Genomic DNA, 25077 nt, shown 5'->3' with positions numbered 1-25077 from the left:
TGGGCACACTGTTGAGGACAAAAGTAGGATATGCACAAAATGCCTGGTGCACACAGAGCGCTCACTAGATGCTGGCTACTGTTACTGTCATCAGCACTCCAGATCTGGAAACCTGCCCACAGTCCACAAGAGTCCTGCCAGGCTCGTAGTGCATGACAAGCAGAGGCCCCTGCTAGGGAAAGAGCACCCGGGATGCTCACAGCTTCACCAGCCCTGGCAAAGGTAGGAAAGGGTGCTGGGGGAGGAGAGCAAGAGAGGGAGCAGGAGGATAAAGGTGACCCTCTAGTCTCCCAGGTTACCTTTGCAAGGCTAGGCCCCACGGGCGTCTTATGTACAAGGCAGCTCTAGAGGGTTGGGGCCGTGTCCCAGAGGGAGGAAGTGCTGGGCCAGGCCGAGGACATCCCCATTCTAGGCACCCCTATTCTCTCCTTCATAGCTGTCCCCCTCAGCTGCCTGCACCCTGGCCTCACAATCCAGCTTCCTTCCCCCACCCCAGCCACAGGGACCCTCCCCTCAGAGGGCACCTGCCTAGGACTGCCCTAAAAGGAGGACCAAGACCCCATGTTACTTGTGTTTCTGCAGCATCACATGCCTGGCATACAATGGGCGTCCAATAAGTGGGTGCTAACGGTGGCATGCAACTTATGCTTACTCAACACCTGCTGTTTGCTAGGCAGCACTGGGCACATTCTGGGGCTGCTATCCTCAGGTGGACCTGGGGACATAAAAAATTTCAGTATAGCATCACCAAACACAACCTGAGGTGCAGGGAGCCAGGGGCCAAGGAAAGCTCATGGGGAGATGGTGCCTCTGATCCAGCCCCCTCACTTACAGACAAGGAACAGAGCTCAGATGGGAAAAGTGACTTGCCAAATGAATGACATATTGTCAGGGGCCAAGTTGGGGCTGAAAGGCAGCTGTTCAGCCCGTGGCCAGGGCTCCTTCTGGAAATGAGGCTTCTAAGGTCACTACCAACATCTGGACCTGATAATTCTTTGGGGTGGGGGGGACTTCCTGCACGCAGCAGAGTGTTTAGCAGTGCCCCTAGCCTCTACCTTCTGGATGCCAGTAGCAACTTCCTCTCAACTGTGACAATCAAAAATGTCTTCAGAGATTACCAAATGTCTACTGAGGAACAAGCTGCCCTTAGCTGACAGCTACTAGTCTAGAACTTAGGGAAGCCAGACTCAGATAACCAGCAGCCAGAGTCAAGCCTTGGGCCACATACGTGGACACAGAGGTCTGGTGTTAGGCCTCGTTGGCCTTGAGAACAAGGCTGGCCAGCCCAGGCTCACTTCCTACCACCTCACCCTGGGAGTCCCTTAGATCTAAATGCCACTTCTAACTTTTGCAAAGTGCCTAGTTTACCAACTTCCTATCCCCACCCTGTCAAGCACATGGTGGAAAATAGTATATTACCATCCTCATTCCAACAGATGAGAAAATTAAGATGCACCAAAGTCACTTAGTAAGCTGGCGGCCACACCAGGCTGGAAGTGCCCCTGACAAAGTCACCAGAGACAGATTGACAGGGGATCCAGGCAGAGAGATGAGGGCCTTTCCACTCCTGCATCTATTTCTAGAAGGCCGCATCCCTACAACCGGGATCCATTAGTCCCTAACAATCCCTGGGGCCTCATAACTCTGGTCTGTTTCAGAAGAGAACTATGGAGGCTCAGAGAGGACAAGAGGCACATGCCACTGCACACGCTCAGGCTTGTGGGGACCTGGGCACTGGCTCCTTCCCTTGGCGCCAGGTGCCAGCTCGTATCTAGCTTGCGCTGGAGAGACGGGCTCCTTGCAGCCCATTCGACAGTCCCTTAGTCACTGCCTAGCCAGCAGGCCCTTCCAGGCACTACTGGGCCCCATCAACAGAGGACATCTGGAACTGTGTCCCCTCCCTCTGTCACAGTGAGAGCGAGTTTGCAGCCTTGAATCAGTTCTGTTCGCCCAACTCATCACTCTATTGCTGATTATTAATGACATTCGATTGACAAGCTCATGCATTTATTACACATGAGGAGGAATACTGGGGCATGGAAGCCCCGCTGATAAGTGATCACCCCATGAGGCGGGTGTTATCACCAGTCCCACTATGTAGAGGGTCACACTGAGGCTCAGAAAGCTTGAGGGAGTTTCACAGCCAGTATGTGAGGGTTCCAGGACCTCAGCTCAGAGCTGGATGACTCTGGGGTGCTGTGCTCCTCCCAGCACATCCAAACCCTAGGACACCAGGGGCACAAGTAGCAACGTACCAGAAAAGGCAAACTAATTTGAGCCTGAAGTGAGTGTTTCAGAGTGTTGAGTAGGGCATCTGCGGATACCTGCTCCTAGGAAGCACAGAAGCCGACTTCAGACTAACTCAGATTATGAGAGAAAAGCTGGGTGGCACCTTGAGCCACATCCCTGGCTGTCCTAGGGCCAGCTGGCCAAGAAGCCTCTGGTGAGCACAGCTGGCTTGAGCTGCCCTGTGGAGGGAGGGAGATCCCCGTGCCCACCACAGGCTCCAGAAGGGGATGCAGAGTCGGGGATGGTGCCTGGCAGGAAGCAGGGCCCTCAGGGGCACAGTGGGATGGGAGGTTCAGTCCCCCATCACCCATTCCTTTCCCACCAAGTTCTCCATCATCGATCCCCCTGCCAGAGTCAGTGTCCAGCCAAGTGCAGGCCTGGCTGGGGAATTTTCCTCTTTAAGTAAAATCTAAGGTTCAAGGTGTCACCTCTCAGAACTACCTTGAGCAAGTCCCTTCTCTCTGGGCCTCCTGAACACACCTAAAAAAAAGTGTGATGGAACTAGATGGTTTCTGAGGAGCACATGGCCATAAACTTCAGATAAAGAGCCAGCCTTGGGCTCTAAAGGCAGAAGGGAGGCTGGGCCTGGCTTTCTGGCCCTGTGATCCTTCATGCCCTCAGCAGTTCTTCACAGGGGGTGGAGTGCATCCCCATCCCCAAGAGGTAGGGCCAGGCAAGGTCAGCAGAGTGATACTCATTCTCCTTTAAGAGGACAACCAGGGAGCACAGGTGACACGAGCAGGGCAGGCTGACTCCTTCCCCACAGTCCAAGGGTTCAGGACTGCTACTGCCTCTTTGGAACTGGGGGAGGGCAGGTGATAGCCCTGGTGACTCAAGGTCCCCTTCAGAATGGATGTGCCCTGCAACCTACCCAGAAGTCTAGGGAGGTGCCAAGGGCTGGGAAGCAAGTCCAAAGATGCCTGCCAGGGGTCCTGGGAGACCACAGTGTCTGATTTAGAGTAGGTCTGTCTCCTCAGTGTTTTATTGGGACAGAAAAGTGGCCTCTGAGGATTTGATTACTGACCCCGCAGCCCTGAGCCTGGGGAGGGGGAACTGGCAATGGGATGGGGCAAAAGGGGACGCTCTGTCACACCGCAGAGGCCTTATATTACTCCCTATCCAGGGCCCTGGGCGGAGGGTTGCCTGTCAACTTCACCCTGCGCCACCTCCAGCCTTCGGGCGGCCCAAGCCGGATGTGCTGTCCGCAGCGGCTCGGACCCGCAGGTCTGGGACGGCCAAGGATGCAGCTCAAGGTGTCTCACCGCATCTCGCTCACACCCACCCCAAGCGCCGCTGTTTTGTCCCCTCCAGGAGCCCGAGGCCCCTCTGATCCCTTGGTCCCAGAGCTCGGAAACCCGGAGGCAGCCCGGCAGCGGAGCTAGGCGCGCCGGACTGAGGGCCGCCCGGGCGGTGGGCAGTGGGGGCGGGGCCACGCGTTACCTTCCATGGACATGGGCTCCAGGATTCCGAACTGCTTGAGCACCGCGATGAACAGCAGTACCACCACGGCCATGGCGCACAGCTCCATACCCTGAATGCCCATGGCGGCCCGCGCGCTGCCTCCGAGGCGCCGGGCCGGTGCAGCCCGCCGGCTCCTGGGGAGGCCGTGGCTCACATGCCCCCGGCAGGCGGGGCCGCGGGTGTCGGCGGGGCCGGAGCCGGGTGCAGGGCGGCGGCGGTGAGTTGGGCCCGGCCCGGAGGTGGGACGTGGCGCGGCGGCCGAGCACAACTTTCCAAGTCAGCCGGCAAACTTCGAGGAGCGGCGGCGGCGGCGCGGGCCAGGAATGCCTCCATGCCCGGCGTGGGCGCCGCGCCTCTTTCGCCACCTCTGCAGCCCCACGGGCGCAGGGGCGCGGGGGTCCCGGGCGCTCCCCGCCGCGCAGCCTCCATCGCGGCTCCCCGCGCGCTCATTGGCCTAGGCGCGGCGACCACCCGGGAGACGTCCCCTGCGGCCCCCCCGCGGGCCTGGGAAGGGCGGAGGGAGGCGGCCCCGCCCCGCGAGGTCCAGCCCCGGACTAAGCCTGGCTTATAGCCACGGCTACCTCTACTGCCCCGCGAGGCCGCGTGGTCGGCGGTTTCACTGAACTGCGCGTGCAGAGTGGGGGCAGGGCAGGAGGAGGCGCGGCATCGTTCCCCGCGGAGTCGGGGCTCCCCCCTCTCTTGGCTGTGAGTGCAGAGCCTGGCCGCGGCCCCTCCCGCCCCGCCGCCTGCGTAGAGATGGTCTTCCAAGTGTTTTCCCGAAACCTAGCCCTCGGCGGGAGACTGCACTTAGTCCTGATCTCCAAAGTTTTCCAGTTTTGGAAACCCGCGTGCGCTCGAGGCTTTAGGAGGGTGTGTGGGCTTTGGCATTAGAGTACGCGGAGCTGAGTTCAAGTTCTGCTTTAGCTCCGTGACCTTGGAGGAGTCGCGGATGTGCAGCCTTCTCCTCCAGAGGGAGGAGTTGAGGCCGGCCTTTCCGGCTGTGGGAAAAAGCTAAGCGGATGCCAAGCACTCCGCGCGGGCAGCCAGAGAGTGCTAATTAGTTTGAGGATCGCCTCCTTCCTGCCCGAGGGGCACTGGGTAGGGAAGAAAAGCCGCGGAAAGGAAGGAGAAAAGAAGGGGAGAGGAAGGGCGCGGCAGGGCGGAGACGGGGATTCTGCGAGCCCCTAGACTCCGGGACGAGAGGGCAGGAGCGGCGACTCTGCTCCCCTTAGCGGGCGCTGCGCACCAACCAGGACTTAGAGGATGCACGCTAGCCTGCGACACCAAGTTCTGTCCTCTGGGTGCCTTAGTCGAGGGGATCCCAGCCCCGCTCCATGCTTGTGAGTCTGAGCCCTAGTGGCACCTGGGGTCTGAACAATAGCATTCATTCATTCAACAAATCCTGAGCTAATGCTGCGCCAAGCACAGAGCTCGGTGCTGGGTGCAACCGGAAACCGCAGCTGCTAGCGGAGGGCCCTTCTGGAGCTGGCAGATAGAAGCCAATCCGTTAGGGTTCCTTGTCATCCTAGGGCTTCCCCCATGAGCATTTCTCTTCCCCCATTTTGCAAGTAAGGAAGAAGGCACTAGAGAGTGGGTCGCAGAAGGGGTCCAGGTGCAGCCAGGCCTTGCTTGGGTCCAGAGCGGATGCGCCCCAGGATACCGCACTGCTTCTGTGGATACTGAAGGGAACGAAGTTACACCAGGCGTTTTTTTCGGCCTGCGCAGTTCAACCTCACTATTTCACACACCTGGTTAAAAGTCTGAGTTGTTGGAGATAGTTTTAAAGAACTGTAAATGTATAGCTTTCAATTCCATTTAAGAGGGATGTGGGGAGTCTGCACTGACCAGAGCCAGAGTTCTGAGCAGAGAGATACTCAGATGGCAGAGATCTCGGCTCTGCTGGACCAGGTGGGTTAGGAAGTGTGTGGAAGACTCAAGGGCAAAGAGCCGCCCATGTATCCCATGGGGACTCTCACACACTTTACCATGCGTCCTCAGAGCTGGGTGTGTCCATGGTGCCAGATGAGAGACAGATTGGGGACAGAGAATGAGCAGGGACAAGAAGCCACCCTGGGTCCCCCTGAGACTACCACTCCCTGCCTCAGTTTCCCCTGGTGCTCCTGCACATCTTCCCTGTAAAAGCTTCCAGAACTGCTCATAAATACTGAGCTATAAATGAGGCATCGATCCCTTAGCTCTGCAGTGTAAAATATTAACAATGCCTAAGTGAATAGAAGGGCTGAGAGCAGAGTGTACGATCTGCAGCAGCCCAGCCACAGGCCTAATGGAAGGGATGCTGACTCCCCGCTGGCTCACTAGCTTGGGCCTGCCAGCTCTGGAGCCAGCCCAGGTCCAGTGAGGCTGGGCTGTGGGCCTCACCACACCTACTTCTTCCCCAGACTCAAAGAGGGAAGCAGGCAGATGAGCCCCAAGCCCCACACCTACTCATCACACACCCATGAAATGCCTGGCCAGGCCCTCTCTAGCCACCTCTAGTTCTCCTCCCAGGGGCCATTTGCCTGGCATACATACACCCATCCCCCAGTGTCCCCTGGGGCCTCTTGTGGCAGGCAGCATTCTGTGTGTTGCCCATGCTTCCTGCCAGCTCCCTGCCTTAGCGAGGGGGCCAGTTGAGGGCAGGGTGCTGAGGGGCCCTCTGGAGGGAGCAGCTTGCTCTTCCACAGATGATGGGGAAGGCTGGGGGCCAGCCCTCACTTGAAGACCTCAGGATGTCCAGGAGGCCTAGGGGCCTCTGATGTCCTTGTCTAATTTAGAAAGTTCTTAGAGACCCAGATGCTTTAGGGCTGGGTGGGACACTCTATACTTAGGCTTGCGAATACATCTGGTCTTGGTCATCGGCTTCCTTTTGCCTGGCACACTGATGATGCCACTTCAGTTCTACCTACAGGAAGCACCCAAATTATGCCAGCCCTGAATGAAACCCCTTCTCTGAGCTCCCATAGCCTCTGCTGCCTGGCCATACCACTCTGAGCTGAGTTTTGGCTGTCTGCCCAGCCAACTTTTATGTCACCCGTACTCCTGTCTCACCATAGCTGCACTGTCAGCTCCTGGGGGCTGGAACCCCATCAGTTTGACCAACGTTCATTGCATGCCCCCAGCCTACTGGTGCTGACCACCTTGCTGCCCAGGGACTTCAAGGGGTCTTTGACTCTTAGGGGAGAGATTGGGCCTGACAGATGCTGTTCCAGGGACACATTTCCTGCAAACAGTTCAGATAAAGATAAATCTATATCTTTCAGTTATATGAGCCAATAAATCCCCTATTGTGGCTCAAGTCAATGTGAGTTGGGTTGCTGTCCCTTGCAATCAAGAGGGTCCTGATTAATGCATTCTGCATTACTCATGGGACAAAGACCACACTCCTTAACAAGGCCCATACAAGCAGCTGACATATACTGAGCACTTACTGTGTACTAGGCACTTAAACACGGCTCATCGTCCTCATCCCTTACAGCTGCAGGTAAGTAGGGACTTGATTATTAGAGTGGTTAAGGCTTTGTTTAAGGGCACACAGCTGTCAGGCCATAGCATCAGGATCTGAATCCAAGAAATCCAGCACCAGAGCCCGTGGTTTTAATTCACTAGCATCCCACACCTCTAGACCCCTGTGGTCTGGCCCCTTAAATGCAGAAAGAGAATATCAACACATCACATACATGGAACAGTATGATTAATAGCTGACTTCTTGTCAGAAATGATGGAGGCAGGAAAACAGTGGGATGACATACTCAAAGTACTAACAGAAAAAAAAAAAGCACGTATCAACTGAGAATTCTTTACCCAGAAAAAACTATCCTTCAAAAATTAAGAGAAAATAAAGACATTCCCAGATAAAGCTGAGCGAATTTATTGCTAGCAGACCTGCCTTATAAGAAATATTAAAGGAACTTCTTCAGGCTAAAAGGGAGTAACTCAAATCTATGGTAAAAAATGAAGGATGCCAGAAGTTGTAATTAGGTAGATACATTTAAAAGATTGTATAAATGTATTTTTTCTAATTTCTACTCTTAACTTTTTAAAAAGACATAAATTTGCATAAAAGTGTAATTACAACACTATATTTTTTGTCTTATAACATATATAGTTGCGATATATGTAATAAAATAGGAGGGGAGTGAAAAAAGGAAATATATTGGAAAAGAGTTTTTATATTTTATTGTAATTAAATTAATATTATTCTGAAGTAAATCACGATAAATTAAAATTCATATTATAATCCCCAAGGTATCCACTAAGCAAGTAACTCAAATAATACAGTTTTTAAAATCAACAGAGGAATTAAAATGATACACTAAAAATTTATTTAACACAAAAAGGTAGTGAAGGAGGAACAGAGAACAAAAAAATAACAAAAAAAGATAAATAGAAAACAAGTAACGAAATGGCAGAGAGAGATAAATCCAACCATAACAATAATTACATTAAATGTAATGGACTAAAAATGAATGGGAAGAAAAATAACAGGAAAGAATATAGGGAAGATGTGAGACAAAGTCAAAAAGTCTAACAAATGTGTGATTAGTATTCCAGAAGAAGAGAAGGGAGAAAGGGATGGGATTTGAATTTGAAGAAATAATGGCAGAAAAATTTCCAAAATTGATGAAAGGTATAAACCACACATTCAATAAACTCAACAAATTGCAGGCAGGCTTAATACAAAGAAAACCCCGGCAAGGTACACCTTGATCAAACTGCTGAAAACCAGAGGTGAAGAGAGAACCTTAAAAGCACCCAGAGGGAAAAGACATATTATATTCAGGGGAAGAACGACACAAATGATGGTAGATTTTGTGATAAATACCATAAAAGCCAGAGTGCAGAATATACTTTTTTCAAAGTTCTCAGAGATAAAATGATAGGCCAACCTCTAATTCTATACCCAGCAAAAATGTCTTTCAAAAATGAGTAGATTAAGACATCCTGAGTTAAAAACTAAGGGACTATCTCATCAGTAGAGACTTTCCTTAAGAAGTCCTAAAGGGATGAAATCTTCCACATTATAGGCAGCTTCTGGGAATTTTGACCCTTGCAGGAATTGTGGAGCCCCAGGTCTTCAGAAAGTAAGCAACTTCGTGCACATTAATTAAGGATTCTGGTTCTCATGGTCTGGAAAGACTTGGAAGCCATGAGAGGACTGAGCTCCTTGGCCATGTGGACACATTCCCAGGTGTCACTGGGGTAGTTATCCCCTCACTGCTCACTTATGGAAACCTTCTCTTTGGACAACCCAGACAACTACTTGATCCCCCATGGATGGGAGTTGAGGATCTTTCCTCTTCCTGTCTCTGTCTCCACACAAGGCATACCGAAGTCCTCATCTATCATCCTGGGGGTTTAAAGAGTCTCATAATATTGAACAGGTGACACAAGGAGGGACATTTGAGGGCCCTTGTCCTGCTCCCTGGTGCCCTGCGATGGCAGATCCCCAATCCCTCTCTCACACTGAGGACTTCTCATCTTCTCTTAGGTCTCTTCTTCCCCTACCTAGATCCAGTCCAGGAGACCACCCAGTCCCAGAGTGACAGGACCAGATAAGGCCAGCTGTGGCTCTTGGCAACTTTACTTCCGACCCTTAGAGTCTGCACAGTGTCTGCTACATTGGTTTGTGAGGTTTTTGGGGGGTAAATTCGTGTTTCTTGCCCGAACTTGGCTTTCCTACCTCTCTGCATTGGCAAGAGGACTAGGTAACTCAGGGCTGTGTGACCTAAGCTATGTTACTTTTCACCTCCTTCAGCCTCAGTTGCCTCATCTCAAAAGTTGGGGAAACACTCCCTCACTCCTTGCCTGACCCTTTGTGCACGTGGAGTATGCTGAACACTCGGGACTCCAAGCACATGTCGACTAGTGCCATGTTATTTTAACACCCACTGAATCAAGGCCAGTGCCCTGTGCACAAAGATATACAGGAAGTAGCACTGGTGACTCAGAGGTTGCTGGTTCCCCTGGCAGCCACCCTGATCACATGGCGTCATCGATTCTCATATTTTGTGACACCGATGCTAAGTGCTCTCAAGTGCCATTCTCGCTGCTGATCTGCGAAGTTGTCTGGACATAAGCATTTCTTTGTTTGAACTCAAGCCCAGGGTTCCAGGGTGCCCTGGGGGATTTCCATCTGGGATGCTTAGTGCCTCTGCAGTGGCCCCCGGCAGCTTGGCGGGGGGTACATTTATTACAGATGCCATGGGTTAGCTGGATGCAGGCGAAGGACTTGGGAAGCAAAACCTTGGGATCTGAAGTAGAAAACAAAGGAGGAGAAGCAGAGTACTGGCCTGGGAGCTGGAAGTCCTGGATCTGAGTCCCACCTTCACCTCCCACAGGCTGGGCACCTCAGCCAGTCCTTACTTCTCCCTGAGCTCAGTAAAACAAGGAAACTGGGTAATAATAATAATAATAATAATTAATAATAGTAGTAGCAGCAGCTTCATTTGTTAAGTGCTTACTATGTGCCAGCGACTCTCCTGGGTATAATATCACAACACCCCTAATAATATCTCCACTCACGACTGCAAATAGCAGGCACCAGAACTTGATCCCCCACTTCTCTCCGGAAGTGCTGGGACTCTAGCCCCAGCACGAGCTCTGAGAAGCTCCTTGGAAACACCCAGCCCCGCTTCTCAGAGCGCCAGATTGGCATTGACCAGGGCAAGTAGGTGAGGCCTTCACAAGGGAGGGAGGGGTCAGGGCCAGAGGAGTCTGTCTGCTAGACCCAGAGGAAGAAAACACTGGTTTGAACCTCCTTCAATCTGGGGAGACATGAGATTCGGACTTAGAAGAGGCCTGGGCTCATTCATGCAATTGCTGTCGACACACTCTACTGATGTCTGCTCTGTGCCTGGCAGATGCAGCCCTGAACATGGCAGGAGTGGCCCTGGCCTCGAGGAGCTCACATTCTAGAGAGGGAAACAGATGGTGAGACAGCTGTAAGGTGCAAAAGTGGAGGAGGGTTGAGGACCCAGGTCTGACCAGTTCCCAAGCCAGCAGGCCCTTCACCTCGCCTTTTAAACGTGTGGCGTGCACAAATGTGTTTATCCTTATCCGAGCGGCACTTCTTAGAGGTGTCTGACTACAGACCCCTTTTCACATAACACATCTTAACACCCTGTGGCCCACACTTGGCCAAACACTGGTCTACCATGGGAGCTTTTAGGGAATATGCATCTTGTCTTAGTGTGATGCCAGCAAGGAGCCAGACAGACCTGGCTGTAGACCCCTTCTCCCTGGGTTTCTTGGTGACCAAATGTGGCTTCCTCACTGCATTGCTGGGATGGTTAAATGAAATGACATTCACAATGTTTATTTTAGTGGCTGTTTCCTCTGCTCTGTTCTCTCAATACCTGCTTTCTGGAACTTCTTATAAGTGAAAGTTGAAACTCTCCTCCATGCACTCTTAATTCTTTTTCATATTTTCATATCTTTATCTTTTCGCTTATGTAACTTGATAAAAATTCTAGGCTACAGAGTCAAGCTTGTTAATTTGCCTTTTTGGGTGACTGTTCTGCCTGATGATTCAGCCAGCCCGTGGAATTGCCTACATTTCAGCAGCAATTGTACTTTTGCTTCTAAGGTCACTGATTCTTTTGTTTGTATATAAGTCCCCTCAGATCTCTGAGGATATTAACTATGTTTTCTATTCTATACCTTTTCTTTTGTTTGTCTTAGTAACTGTTGATTTGTTGTGACACCTTCATTTCATTGAGCTTAATGTCTCAGAGAGGTGTTGTTTCCTGAAATACTGAGTAGCTCTCAGCATGTGACGGGCCTGGGGGATCTGTCCTCGAAGGGAGGGTGAGGCAGGTGGAATGGGCGATGTGCGGATTGTTCCAATGACTTGCCTTCTGGGGCAAGGAGCCCTGTGCTTCTTGGGTACTGCCCGTTACCCAGGGCACCGCCACTGCTTGCAGGTATGCCTGCCCATATTAGCTCTGGTCTGGTATGGTCAGTGGAACAGCATCTCATCCTGGGGACTACTGCTGCATCTCTCCTGTTCTCTGTGACACCCCGCCCCACCCCCCACTAGCCTAACTCTCTGCACTGTGGTTTCCTCCTTTGGTGCAATCCCCTGCCTTCTGCCTTTGGGGGCTTCTTTATGACATCTGGCTGGCTGAGGGCACCCCCTCTATCATTCTTCTCCGGTTGTCTTCTCTGTCCTCCATAGTTGAGCTAGAAGCAGATGTGCATGGCGCTGCTTTGCCCACTCTCCTAAAACATGTCACCCACCAGCTGGAGCTCAATGTTGCTAGCCCCTCCTCCCTCAGGAGCTGTGCAGTAAATATTACTGAAGGTGACACTTGCTGAGCTGGGTGTGTCCTGGACCCTGAATGGCACCCACAGAGCTAGGGCAGACTACCTGTTAGCTCGGAGTAAACTTGGGGTCTTTGAAGCCCTTGACACTCCTGATACATACGGCACAGCCAAACAGAGAAACAGACAACACGATGGATACTTCGCAGAAATTAAAATCTAAATATCCATACTTTAATATCTTAACTAGCCAGGAAATATAAAATAAAAATAATATTGAGATATCATTTTCCACCCAGATCATCAAAAGCAAAAATAGCAATAAGAGCCAGGTCTAGAGAAGGGGTAATAATCAGATACTCTCACGCACTGCCGGAGGATGTGAGAAATAACTAAACAATAAAAACGAGGTAAAAAAAGGCAAAGAGAAGCTGGATCCTGTCGCTCAGCAGCGTACAGTCTGGTTTATCCATTGTCAGGGATGCTGCTCAGCACCAAGCACTGACTCAGAAGACGGTGAGAGGAGATAGCTCCTGAGCCACAAGCCCCAGACCACCCGCTGGCTGCTGCAGGAACCTGACCTGTGTAGTCTTCATTTCCCTAAATCGCAAACCCCAAACCAAACCCAAGGTCCTTTGTGGAGGAAATCAACAATCAAGGGAACAGTCAAACCTGTATTGGAACCCAAGGGAACAAAAGTGGGCCTTGTGCAGCTTTTAAACAGTGGCCCCAGAGGAGAACCCAAAACCAACATGTGTTCCCAGCCAGCATGGCATTTGCTGGCCTCAGCAGCCGTGGCATGCCAATGCGCATCGGAGGTCTGGCTCCGGGTAGTCCATCCAGGCTTAGGAGAATGAGACATCCTTTGGGCTCTGGGCCTCCCCAGTTCTCTGTCTACCCCCCACTGCTGTCAGATGGCTGAGGTGCTGTATTTGGGCCCCTCGACTGAACTTGCTCAGGCAAAGGAATTTATCAGCCTTAAGTCAAACCACAGGAAGAGAAGGGACAGGAATGACCAGAGACCTGAGCTCAAACTGTGTCCTCCTTACCTCTCATGTCCCCACTCTGCATGTCAGCCTCACTCTTCCCAAATGGCTTCCTCCACATGGTTTGACACCTGGTGACTAGAAGCCGCCAGGCCTGCGGGTCACAGACTTTCTGCAGCAGACATGGAGCCACTCGCTGTCAAAAGTCTAGGAAGAATCTTATTGGCTCAGCTGGTCAGGACCAACAAAGGAAATGACTACTCCAGATGCTCAGGACAAAACCTTGACCCATTGCTATCCTCAACTTCTTGTGTCTTATACCCTAGTCCTGCCCTTCGAAACGCCTCCAGAACCCACCTGTCCAGCCCTAGATGACCGCACCTAGGTGACCACCTTGCTGGCCCTTGAGGCTCGGTTTCCACCTGCAGCAGCTGGCAACTCCACACACCTCTCCACTCAGACCCCTGTGCTCTGCTTCACTGTAACGAGCAGCTGAGGTGCCCACAGCTGAGGGCTCCCAGGCCCTCCTCCACCGGTATCCTCACCAGGAACCCTATGAGTGTCTCCATACCTCCCTGTCCCCAAGACATACCAGCGCACCCACCTCTGGGCTTTGGCCCTTGCTATCCCTCTGCCTCTGGCTCTTCTCTCTCTACTCAAGTCTTTATTAAAATGTCACAACCCCTCCAAGCCCTTCTCTGGGTGCCCCCGCCCCCTCCCCATTCCTGTGTAATTTCTGTAGCCCACTCTAATTTATTATTTATTTACCCATCTCATTTTACAGCCTGTAGACTCCAGAGGGCTTTGATCCATCCAATTCCCTGCAGTGTTCCCAGCGCCCAGGGCAGTGCTTGGCAGATAAGCTCCACTATAACTGGACAACTGCAGCCCGGCCTGGGCTGGAGGGCAGGGGAATCTCTGAAGTTTCCACAGGCCCAGTACCAGCCTGGCAACCTCGCAGGTCTCAGGAGCCATAGCCCACACCCCAGCCCACTGGTCCCTTCTCATTGGTGGCTACTGGCTCAGGATGGACCATCACACACTGGTCGCCCCCATCCCGGCTGCCATGGTGTCTGCCTTCATTGGCATGGTCTGCATGGCCACAGGGATTTCACTGGATAGATGCTCCATTTGAGGGGTCATGTGACTCTTCCTTATGCCTCTGGTCACTGTGGCTGGCCTTGAGAAAGAAGGGAAGTGGGACTCGGAGTCGTGCCATTAGTGGCCCCTGATCTGGGCAGTTCCCCAGAGAACTTCATTCAAAGAGGATGTAAAGGAGCACCATCAGCCAGGACACCTGGCACCAGGAAATGAACACCTATGACTCACCCTGCAGCCCACGGCAGGAGCAGTTTCTGGCCTGGGGCCTGTCTGGGGACTCAATCAGGATGGCCTCCCCTGTCACCTCAAGATACCCTCTCCCTCCCACTCTTCAGCTCTGCAGGGCTCCCTGGGGAGCAGCAGCCTTACCACCCACCTGCCTCCTCCTCCCTCAGCCTTGCAACTCAGTTAGTCCAGCCCCCTCCTGCTGCTGTAGGTGACACTAGAGCCCTTCCCCCGCCCCCCGCAGATCGTGTCCCTCCAGGAAGTGGTCACAGGTGGGCAGGGAGGCCTGGGTCTGCAGCAGAAGTGGGTAGTAGGTGAGCTCCCCCCCCACACACACATATACACACATAGAGGAGGACCAGAGAGGGATGAAGGCCCTGAGCTGGCACTTTCAGGTTTGCTTTTGGAGACAATTAGGAGCTGAATTATTAAAGTTGCAAGAGCAGAGGCTGCTTTAAGAAAGCATGAGTAAGCAGGGCTCACCCAGCCACGGCACACGGGATCGAAGCGATCAATCGCTGTAATGGCTGCAAACATCTGCTCGCTTACGTGAATGCATGTGCCAGTGAGTACTCAACAGGGAGGTCCAACAAACCCCATTAGGCTGCCCAGAGGGGTGCAGTCTCGGTCCCCTGCTGTGACCCCGCTGGCAGCCAGGACTGCGCTAAGTATGAGGGTCCTTGGGGCTCTGCAGTCAGATGCTGCGGAGCACTCCTAGCTTGGTTGCCCAGGCCCACTGCTCAACCTCCCTGGACCTCAGGACTCATCCGTAAAGTGGGCAGGTGACAGAGCACACCCAGTGTGGCACCCAGGTGGTCTGCACTCAGCAAATGTAGGTACTGTTAGCCTGGGCCTGGTGAGGGGAGTGGCCCACTTGGGGCAGATGTTGGGGCTCTGGTCTTACTCCCGACATCGCTAGGTGGGACACAGACCCAGCCTGAGCCTCAGATAGGGTTGCTCTCAATAGGAGCCCCATCAGTCCAAGGTGGCTGGCGTGGGTGCTCTGTGGCCCAACCTTGGGCCCAGAACACTGACTGAGCAGTTGCTGGTTACTGGGAATGCCCGGGCCAAGGGCTGTGAATTATTTAATTCTCGCAGTGGCCCAGAGAGGGGCATTCTTCAACTGCCACTCCCCATTTCACAGATGAGGAAAGGGAGGCTCAGAGAGGTGGAGCGACTTGCCCAAGGTCACATAGCGGGTAAGTGGTAGAACTAGGACTACAGTCCAGGCCCCACCTATCTTTGCTTAGAAGCCCAAGGTTACACTTAGATGCCCATCCAATCTCTGCCCTCTCCTCCTCGTCCTTCGAGGCACCCCCTCTTCCTTCCGTAGACTACTAAGAGGGACACGCACTCGCCACTAGCCCACGTGCCTGAGAGCACGTTTGAGGGTTGGCAGAGGCCACAGCTGAAAAGGCATCCAGCTTGTTTATTCCTTTGCCAGGGCTTGTACCGCTCAGCAGCCCCTCCCCGCTGAGCTCCCGGCTCTGAGGGGGCTGAGAGGTGGTGAGTTGGCTAGTCTGGTGTGGACGAGAGTATTGCTGCAAGAACAGCACCTGGTCTCTCCCTCCACCTCCCTTCACTGCCATGGTGCGGCAGTCTCGAGGGCCACATCGACCACAGAGGACGTGCAGACTGTAGGGTGTGCACACACACACATGCTTACACATGCATCCATTATGCAAACACATGTGTAACACAGACAGCTAAGCCAGCACATGATGGCTTCCAGCTTCCCCACAGATGCTCCTTGTGAGATGCGGGCTTGCAAGTAGCTCAGCTGCCCACCACGCACCCAGTGCCCTTCTCCAAGTGCTAGCTAGAGCCCTCAGTTTCTCTGTCAGGGACACTGAGCCTGAGACAGCTTTGAGGAGCAGAGGAAAGAGCACTGTCCTGGGAGTTCACAGACCTGCACCTTGCACAGCTCCCATTCTCTTTCCAGGCCTCAGTTTCCCTATTTGTGCTGTGAGAACTCAGCAGGTCCAAGAGGAAGGTTGTAGGGCTGGGGAAGGGGTGAGCCTGCCATTGTAATTGGTCCATTTCCACAGGCCCAAGGAAGATGGGGGTGAGGATGAACTGCACCCAGACTGTTGTCTCTGCTCCCTGCCCCCCGAATCTGCTCTGCCCACCCCAGGGCCTCCCCTGGGACAGCCCCCTGCTCTGGCCCAGTATGTGCTCAGAAGCCTCACAAACTGTGAGTGTAACAGTGACCCTGCTTGTAGGTGTACCTGGATGTGCCTGCATGGGCACGTGTGCATGAATGTCTTCATGATGAGCAGGCAGCAGTCCTGCATGTCACCTCAGAGCCATTGAACTTGGATCTCTACATGCAATGGGGATGATGGCCCTGGGTGGCAGGGCTGAATGCTGGCACTTCATGGCCAAAGCCAAGGTGGGTGTGATTATCATGATGCACAGGCAGCAGGGGTCAGACTCTCAGGGTCCCTAGAACTGGACCAGCTGAGCAGCCCCCTGAGACCTGCTTGCTGTCCATGCAGAAATCTCCAGGGCTAGTGAGCACAGGCGGTGTGGACGCCCAAAAGGGAGAGTGGCTTTTGTCAGATGCCCCTGGTATGTGCCAGCCTTGTGATCATAGGACAGAAATTCTCTGAGGAGGTGACATTTGAACTGTGGCCTGAGGATGGGGAAAGACCAGCCTGCAGGGGCTCTGGGCAGAGAGGACCTTGCGTGACCATCCTGCCGAGGAGGACCAGGCAGGGACTGGGGATTTATTAGACCTTCAGGGGACCTCATCAAGGGTTTGGGGCAGGAGAGGGATTGCCAAGCTCCTCTGGCTGCTTGCTGGGTGCAGATGCCTCCAGGGAGAGGCCTGGGCAGGAGCTGCAGGTGAGGAAAAAAACAAGGCTTCTGCTGTGGGACTATGCTGGGTCACCACTCCTGAACGACTGCTTCCTTGGTTGCCCCTCTCTGCCTTTCACTCACTACCCCCGACCCGCCCTCTCTTATTTATTCACTCACCTTCTCTTGGTTGTTCCCTGTCCCGAGCCCAGTGCAGCCTCAGCCATTCCCCACCCCAGTCCCCAGATTCTGGTCATTGCTCAGGCTCAATCCTCAGCTTGCCTTTCTTTGGGAGGGACAGATCTTGGCCACCAGTTGGGGGGCCCAGGCTCATGGACTGCACCAGCATGGCCGCAGCTGCTCTGAAGGGCGGTGGGGGAGAACGTCCTCCCTGGGGCCCAGCCAGGACACGTGCCCTCCCATCTGTCCCTGGCCTCTGCCTCTCACTCCTATCACTTTCTCCTTTCAACCTTCCAGCTCAGCCTCAGCTGGGCAGGGGTCTGTGACTATGGTCCCCAGGCTTTTATAGGTCCTTCCTATTTTCCCCCAGATTTGAAAGATGCCATAAAAGTGTCATCTTTTATCTTGCAATACAAGGGCACTAAAAGCAAACAAGTCAACTTAACAATGCTCCACCTTCAGTGTTATTTCTTAGAGGAAGCAACCTGGACCACTGGGAGGGGGTATGTCTCCTTCGTTGAGTCAGTCCTCTGTGTCCTGCCCGTTTCACCTCAGAGACCCTGCCCACCTATGAACTGGTGGTCACAACTTGGTCTGCCTATCACGGGGAACACCTGTATCAGATCACTAAACACTACCCCCAGGCCAGGCACAACCTGGGTGTGGCCCCTCATCCACACCCGAGAGGGACAGCTAAAGGGGGCCTTCCTGTGTCATACCCTAGGATTCACCCTGCCCTCCTGAGGCCTCTGGAGCCACTAGCACCTCAGGGCACACTGAGCCAGTGACTTCTTAGGCAGCGGAGGGGATGGGAAGCCTGCTGGGGAGAGGATCTCAGCCTGTCCTAGACTTAGCTCAAGGTGCCGGAGCCAGGATGCCAGGACACACCCTGAACGAGAAGTGGCAGTCTGGGGATGCTAGATGCCTGTGTCCCTAAACCCTAAACAGATGAAGGGATGGAATTGGGCGGTAGGGGGAAGGCTGGTGTCAGAAAAGGCGAGCTGATGGGGAGATGAAAATGATCTCTGGAGGTAGACGTCATGGCCCTGCTGCCCCCTGGTGGGAAGATGTGGAATGCCCGCGGCAGGCGAAGGGAGGTGGCAGGAGGGGCCGGCCAGGCCAGCGGCACCAAGCTCAACGACCTGTGCGCATCTGCCCCGGAGCCCTAGTCACTCAGCCACCAAGGTTCTGCCTTTCCCTGAGCAGCCCCAAGAGTGGCCCAAAGACATTTCCACCCATCCAGAGCATCCGGAAGCTATTTCTGTTTTCCCTCCCCAATGCCCCAATAACCCAATTTCCGCCCACCTTAGAGGGCAGGGCCTGGGCCCCACAGCAGGAGGAACACCACACACACATGTGCACAAACACACACACTCACACACACACATACACACACATGCATGCACACACACATGCACACACACGCAGGACCCTTGTCTGAGCAGGTGGCTGCCGAACACCTTTCTGGGGGCTCCGCCTGCCCACCTTTCCAGTCACTGCCAAGCGAGCCTTCCCACTGACCCACTCTTTGTATTCTGTTCCACCCCTCTCCTACCCATTCTGAGCTGGCCACTTGGAGGCAGGCAGTGGGAAGGCTGTGCGGGCCGAGGCCACTGGAAGGGTGGGGCTGCAGCAGCTCATTATATCTATCTGGAGAAGCCCAGCCTCCCCACTAGGGCTCAGGCGGGAATCAAGGTGCTGGTGTTGGCTGTTGGCAAACATTGCTCTGTCACCCCGTTAGCGAGGCTCTGGGGAGCATTCTGAGTAGTGGAAGGGCAAGTCTCCCAGGACTCAGGAAGAGCATCTGAGGAGAAGTAGGGGACAGGCAGGAGTGGATATCAGCTTGAAAGGCAGGCTGCATCTGGAGTCCAGAAGCACAAATGCACCCCAAGTCCCCAGGCCCCTTTGCTTGGTAAAACGGACAGAGGGGGTAAAATCCACAGGACCAGAGTTGGTCCTTGACCTTGAAAATTGCCCTCTCCAGCCTTAATTTCACAGATAGGGAAACTGAGGCCCAGAAAGGCGGAAGCCCCAGCTCAGAGCCACATAACACGTCCCCACTACCACCAGCCTTGCCACTGAAACCATAAGGGGTAGCACTGTCTTAGTCCTTTTTGGTGACTCTGGCAGACTCCTCAAAACCACTGCATTATACCCATTCAGTGGATGAGGAAACAGGCTCAGAGAGGGTAGAAACAATTCGTTTCATGCAGGGGTATTAAAGTGTTTGAACAAGGAGGCCATTGCACTGAATGACTCTAATGTTTGGTAGTAGACGGAGCAAACCAAACCTAAGCCAGTTGGTGTGCTCCAATCTGAGAAAACGAAATTTCTGGACAGCCCGTCAGACACGGCCAATGAGGCTTTCCCAACCACTCCAGCTCCAGCCAACCCAGCTTTGCTTTCGCATCTTCTCTATAAAAATCTCTTCCCGGCTCCTGTCACCACAGCCTCCCGACCACCTTCGGTTCCACTCTGCCCCACTCATGTCTGCGTTTGCTCAAATGAACTCTTGACATTTTGAATGCACCTCAGTTGACCTTTTGATAGCTATGAGTGGCAGAGATGAGATTCTTTAAAACCGTTTTTAAATTGTGGAACTAAAGTCCAAAGAACACTGTGTGATCTTTCAGGTCCTGTCGGGACGCTGACTAACTTACGCCTGCCTGGGGCATCTGAGTCTCCATGGGAGCAGAACTAAGCTCTGCCACTGATGAGGGCCAAGCCTGCCACCCTGATAAGATATAATGACCTCCTCTCTGGCAGAGACCATAACCCCACGGGGGTGGTTTCTCTGTCCTGGATCTTCCTAAGTGTCACATGTCACTGAGCACCCAGGTCTTGGTGTTCCTTTTATTTCTGCACTCTCTAAAACTCCCCGTGTGTCTTCCTCTTTTGAATTGGCTTTGTCATTCTGCTGGTTCCCTCATTAAGGATTTTAATAGAACCTGACACAAACTCACCGTCTATTTGTGGGAGAATGATATTTTTAACACATCAAGAATGATGCTTCCACAACTCAAGCCAGCTGTGCCCAACTTGTCTGTAACCTTGGGTCTCTGCCACCTCAATCTGAATGAAGCCTGTGGAGATCTGGGCAGGTGTCCCCAGATTTGAGGGCTGCAGAGCCAGGTGGGTCTGATCCACAGCTGGAGGAGGTCAGGATGATAGTCGTTGGGTGAGGGAGGGACCTGGACATTCCCAGTGACGATGATGGAGGCAGAGGGTACCTCTGTGCAGAGACCGTGTGGAGGAAAGTTGGGGAGTCCTCCTTTGAGGTGCCACCTTCCTGGCCAGGGGCAGTCACCATATTAAAGGATGAGGCCAAGGGCCACCAAGTGCACCTACAGGAGGTGGCACTGGCTTGGCCCCAAAATCAAATGGGGAGCTGAGCAAAGCAGGAGTGGAGACACCCAGGACTCTGCCCACACTGCCTCACTTGCCCAGCCACACACCTGGGACAGTCACAGGGAAGGGACCCCTGGTAAGTGAGAGTCTGGAGTGCTGATGTTGGGCTAAAATGGAGTCTCAGCACTCGCTGACCTGAAAAATGACCATGGGATCTGTGCAGATGTTACCCACAGGGCGGGAGCAGCAATCCTGCCTGGTGGGCTAGAAGAGTCACACATGACAGAGTCACACTTGCTCCAGTGTGTTCCTGTCTTGATGCCAAACAAGCATTTGTTTTCAGCAGCCACCCATACCGTTCTCAGACCATCTTGGGGTTCATACCAAGGGGTCCCTGTTCCCAGGTGGCTCCTCCCTACCTATCATGCCTTGATCCCAGAGCCAGTGTCCCCCAGAGCTAGAAGGAGCTCAGAAGTGGACCAGTAAGACTGCGTGTGTTTTTGTCAGGTGAGGGACCTGAAGCCCAGGGAGGCAGATTGCACCCTAAGGTGACAGACCTACAGCATCTCCCCACCTTTCTAGACAGACAGACAGAGAGACACACAGAGGAGGCAGAAGAGAGCACCCTTGAGCCTGGGCAGGTAGAAATGTTTGAGAAAGGTGCATGAAGCTAATGGAAGTGAAGGCTCCTATCACTGAGATTTCACTAAGTACCCCCAGGTGACCCTAGGCTCCTTTCCCTGCAGCCTGAGTCCCCACCAGAGGCCCTGAGGTTGCACCCTTACTTCAGACTCACACCTCAATCTGCTCTCCCTCGGTCAAGCTTCATTATGTCAGAACACTGCCTTCTTGCTCCTAGAGATTTGTTACTGCTTCTGAGTATTTCAGATTTTGAGACAATTGATTATATACTCAATTTTATGTTTTTATTCTTCTTAAAATGTTATTCATTAGTCTGACAAGTATTAAGTGTACCAGGCTCTGTGCTAGGCCCTCAGGACAGGGCAGGGAGCAGGGTGGGGACAAGGCCTCACCACCGGCGAGGGAACTCAAGCTTTCCCAGCTCAGCCCTGCTTGGCGATTGTCCCTCTGCATCTATGAGCATTTTGGGACAGTGTAAGTGGCTTTTAGCTTTGGCTAAAAAGCCAACATGTCACGTGTCTACACCAACTCACCTTTCTGTGTTGGGGTTTCTCTGATATCTCGCCAGGGAATCACGAGATTTTCTTAGCATCTTCCCTTCTGTCCCTCCAATAACAGAACAGAAGGGCCTGGAAGCTGCTGGGATTTCTCCTTTCAATATGAAGCTCCTGATACTATCCTTCTGGGAATCTTGCTACAGAAACTGGGGTCCCCATGGGCAGGAGCTTCTCTCGCTGTGCCTGCCTCCTGGGCCCTGCGGCCTCGCCTCGGTCCAGGAGCTGCTCGGCCCTCGAGCACCTGCCCAGGCAAGGAGCAGAGGAGGATTCGTGAAGTGGGGCCTGGCCTGCTGTGGAGTCCCTCGGGCACCAGGCTCTTTCTGGCCTGACCCCGAGAGCATGGGCTACAGAGTCCCACCCCATATCCCTGCCAGAACACCACCCCTCCCTGTCCCCAGTTGGCTGGTTTTCATAGATTCTGGACAATGGCTTTCACTGACTGAGCACTCTACGCCTTTGCTCATTTTCTTTAATTCTCACTGCAGATGTCATGCCTGTCTTTGATGGAGGAGGCCGGGGTCCCCAGGGAGGGAGGAGGAGAGAGGTTCGGGGCAATAGGGTCAGCATGCACAAGGAGCTCCCTCTTCTCCACCAGCTATGCTGAGCCTGTGTCTGTGGCTCTGGAGAAGGAAGCCCCTCCCCCCTGCCTCCCCTCCCGGGCCCATGAGTCAGGGAGCCCTGGCTTGGCACTAACTGCCTGTTGGTGGGTCATAGGGCAGGACTGCAGACCACAGTCAGGGCGGTGGGAGTGGCTCCGACCCAGCTGCCCCGTCCCCAGCCCCGCAGAGCATCCTCACCTCGAGCCAGGTTCCCAGAGATGAAGCGGAAGAAGAAGCTGATGATGTCACCCAGGAGCTTCTTGCAGCCATGCTGGCACTCGTGCAGCCTCGGTGCGGTACCCTGGGCCAGGCCAGGGGCCTTGCCGTGGCCCACCATCCCGGAGCCTGGCTCAATCCCTGGGTCCCCCTGTTCTGCTTTCTCTCTTGCTATACCACTCCACCTTCTCTGAGCCTCCTCTGCCTGCCTTTCCCCAACTGGACACTCAGAACCTTTCTTCTAGAACTTCTCTCTCCCCTACTTCTGGTCAGCCCCTCTGTCTCTCCTGTGGGTCTCAGCCTGTTCCTCGATGTCTCAACAGCTCTGGCCTTCTTCCCCTCCTCTGTTCTCTGTCCCTACCTCCTGCTCTCTGGGCCTTTACCAGCCCTACTGCCAGGGGTCAGCCTCCTGAAGCAGGGCAAGACGGACCCTTCACCTGCTGCCTGGCCCCTCAGACCCAAAGCTCAGTCTTCTGGAGGCAGACGGGCTGCTGCCTCCTGTGGTGGGAAGGGTGGGGCCTTGCCCTCAGTTCCCAACACCAATGAGAAGGTGCCGCCAGTGTGATTTTCAGCAGAGAGTGTGATCTCACTGCAAAGGGGCGTCATCCAGGTCCTAGGGCTTCTCTGCAGCCAGAAAGGGAGCAGCCCTGCTCAACCCTGCCCTTGCCAAGGGGGCCTAAGGGCTAGATGCCCCAGGCAGGCTTGGGGGATGGGTGGGGCCTGGCTTTTGCTCACTGATCCCATTTCCCAGCCCACTGGTACCCCTACAGAGCAGAAAATGAAGAGACAAGAGGGTCCTCTGATGAGAAGGATAAGGGAAAACCAAGTGTGTGGCTGGAGCAGGAACGGCTGAGCACCCCCACATCGATTGAGTGCCTAGTGTGTGCAAGTGGCTTGCTAAGGTCCTATGGGCAGCACTGCATTTCACCACCAAAACCCTAAGGGGCACATGTGGTAGAGAAGGACATTCCAGCATTCATTTTTTCTCTGCTTTTTTGTCCACAGAATTCAGATTTTGTTGGCCGTGCAAATGTGCCCACCTTATAAAACAGCCGTTTCCCGGCCTTCCTTGCAGGCAAGGTGGCTCAGTTCTGGCCAATGGGCTGTAGGCAGAAATCTTCCAGGGAGTTCAGTGAGAGACTTGCTTTCCTAATGCAGGCCCCACCACTTCCTCCTTTCATCCACCTCACAACTGTGAGGAAAGGGCAAAAAACCAAGACCTTGTCTCCAACCTCCCCGTACTGCTAAGCTGGTGTCTGCCACTCTGGCCCAGAGTGCTTTTCTGGGAGACTCAGGTCTTTGTCTACGTGAAGCCACCGTTATGTGGGGATTCTCTTATACTCAAGTCAACGCAGGCCTGATGGACCATCCTACATTGCAAGTAAGCAGGATGCTCCAGGCTGTTTCCTGAGTGCCAGCAAAGACTGTGCCCTTGGGTCTTGATCACTGAGCACACTCACCAGCAACCCTGTGCCTAAGGCGAGTTAGGGTGGCCCACAGGGCGTGTGACAGGCCCTGGTACGGCATCCCACAGTTGCCTCGGGTTTTGAGCAAAGCCAGGCTTTCTTTGGCAAAGGTCTCCCTACTGGGTTCTCACGGAGAGGGAATGCCTGACTATGGGACACCAGGTGGCCCTGAGACCTGGGGTGCCCACAAGGAACTGGTATCGGCTTCTCCCTCAGCTCTAAAGGCACGTGTGTGATGCCCCATCATCACACACAGGTGTCTGTGTGGGCTCAGGGTGGGGCTCCTGGAGGACTCAGGTGTATCAGAGGGGGCCTCAGCCCCCCATGGGAACAGCCCCATTGCCACCTTCCCCTGGGCCCAGCCTGTGTCCCCGGGAAGCCCTTAAGACCTCTGAGGAGGAAAAGCATTCACATGTAATTTGCACACAGAGAGCTGCCGGAAAGGTCGGCACCCCTCCACGCTGGCAGGCAGCCCGCTCAGGACCCATGTAGAGAAGAGACGCCTTCCTGGCGGGCAAGACGCTAGGGGCGTTTTGCAGGAGAGGAAAGGCAGCCTGGGCAGCAAATTCCCATTGTCCTGGGTGGGTGCCAACCATCTGTTCAGGGCTCAGGGCAGCAGAGAAAATAAGGCTGGCAGCACAGCCACCAAGATGTGTGAAGACGTCAGAGCCCTTTGTGATGCTCTCTAAGGCCACCAAGGCCTGAGTGGATGGGACGGCCTGTCCGCCCACGTCAGGCAGCCTGTTCCCTGGCCGCGTGGTAGACAAAGGCTCCTATGGGTTCCTGGCCACAGCTGTTGCCCAGTGACCAGCCAGCCTGCAGGTGGCAAGTCAGCTACACTGTATCCCTTCCCTCCTGGCAGGGACCACCATTTGTCCTCTCTGGACTTGACACTCACTCCTCATGTGGACCTTCCTTCCTGCCTGCCCTGCTTCTGCCAGTGCCA

General features: G+C 53.9%; 1 protein-coding gene across 7 annotated transcripts in view; it reads right to left on the bottom strand.

Annotated features, from left to right (window-relative positions):
- The window catches only part of KCNIP3 (potassium voltage-gated channel interacting protein 3), a 59339-nt gene that overhangs the window by 19049 nt on the left and 15213 nt on the right, over positions 1-25077 (bottom strand). The window contains exon 1 of one of the 7 annotated variants that reach the window (XM_016142916.2): positions 3730-4176. The exons of 5 other annotated variants lie outside the window; for them this stretch is intronic. In XM_016142916.2, coding sequence (XP_015998402.2) covers positions 3730-3832 — 103 coding nt within the window. In that variant the 5' untranslated portion in view covers positions 3833-4176. Of the gene's footprint in view, positions 1-3729; positions 4177-25077 lie in introns of those variants that run through there. One more of the 7 variants, XM_016142919.2, reaches the window with a different exon arrangement.

Source organism: Rousettus aegyptiacus, unplaced genomic scaffold (genome assembly GCF_014176215.1).
Source record: "Rousettus aegyptiacus isolate mRouAeg1 unplaced genomic scaffold, mRouAeg1.p scaffold_m13_p_7, whole genome shotgun sequence".
NCBI classification, from domain to species: Eukaryota; Metazoa; Chordata; class Mammalia; order Chiroptera; family Pteropodidae; genus Rousettus; species Rousettus aegyptiacus.
This window is presented reverse-complemented; position numbering and strand designations above follow the sequence as displayed.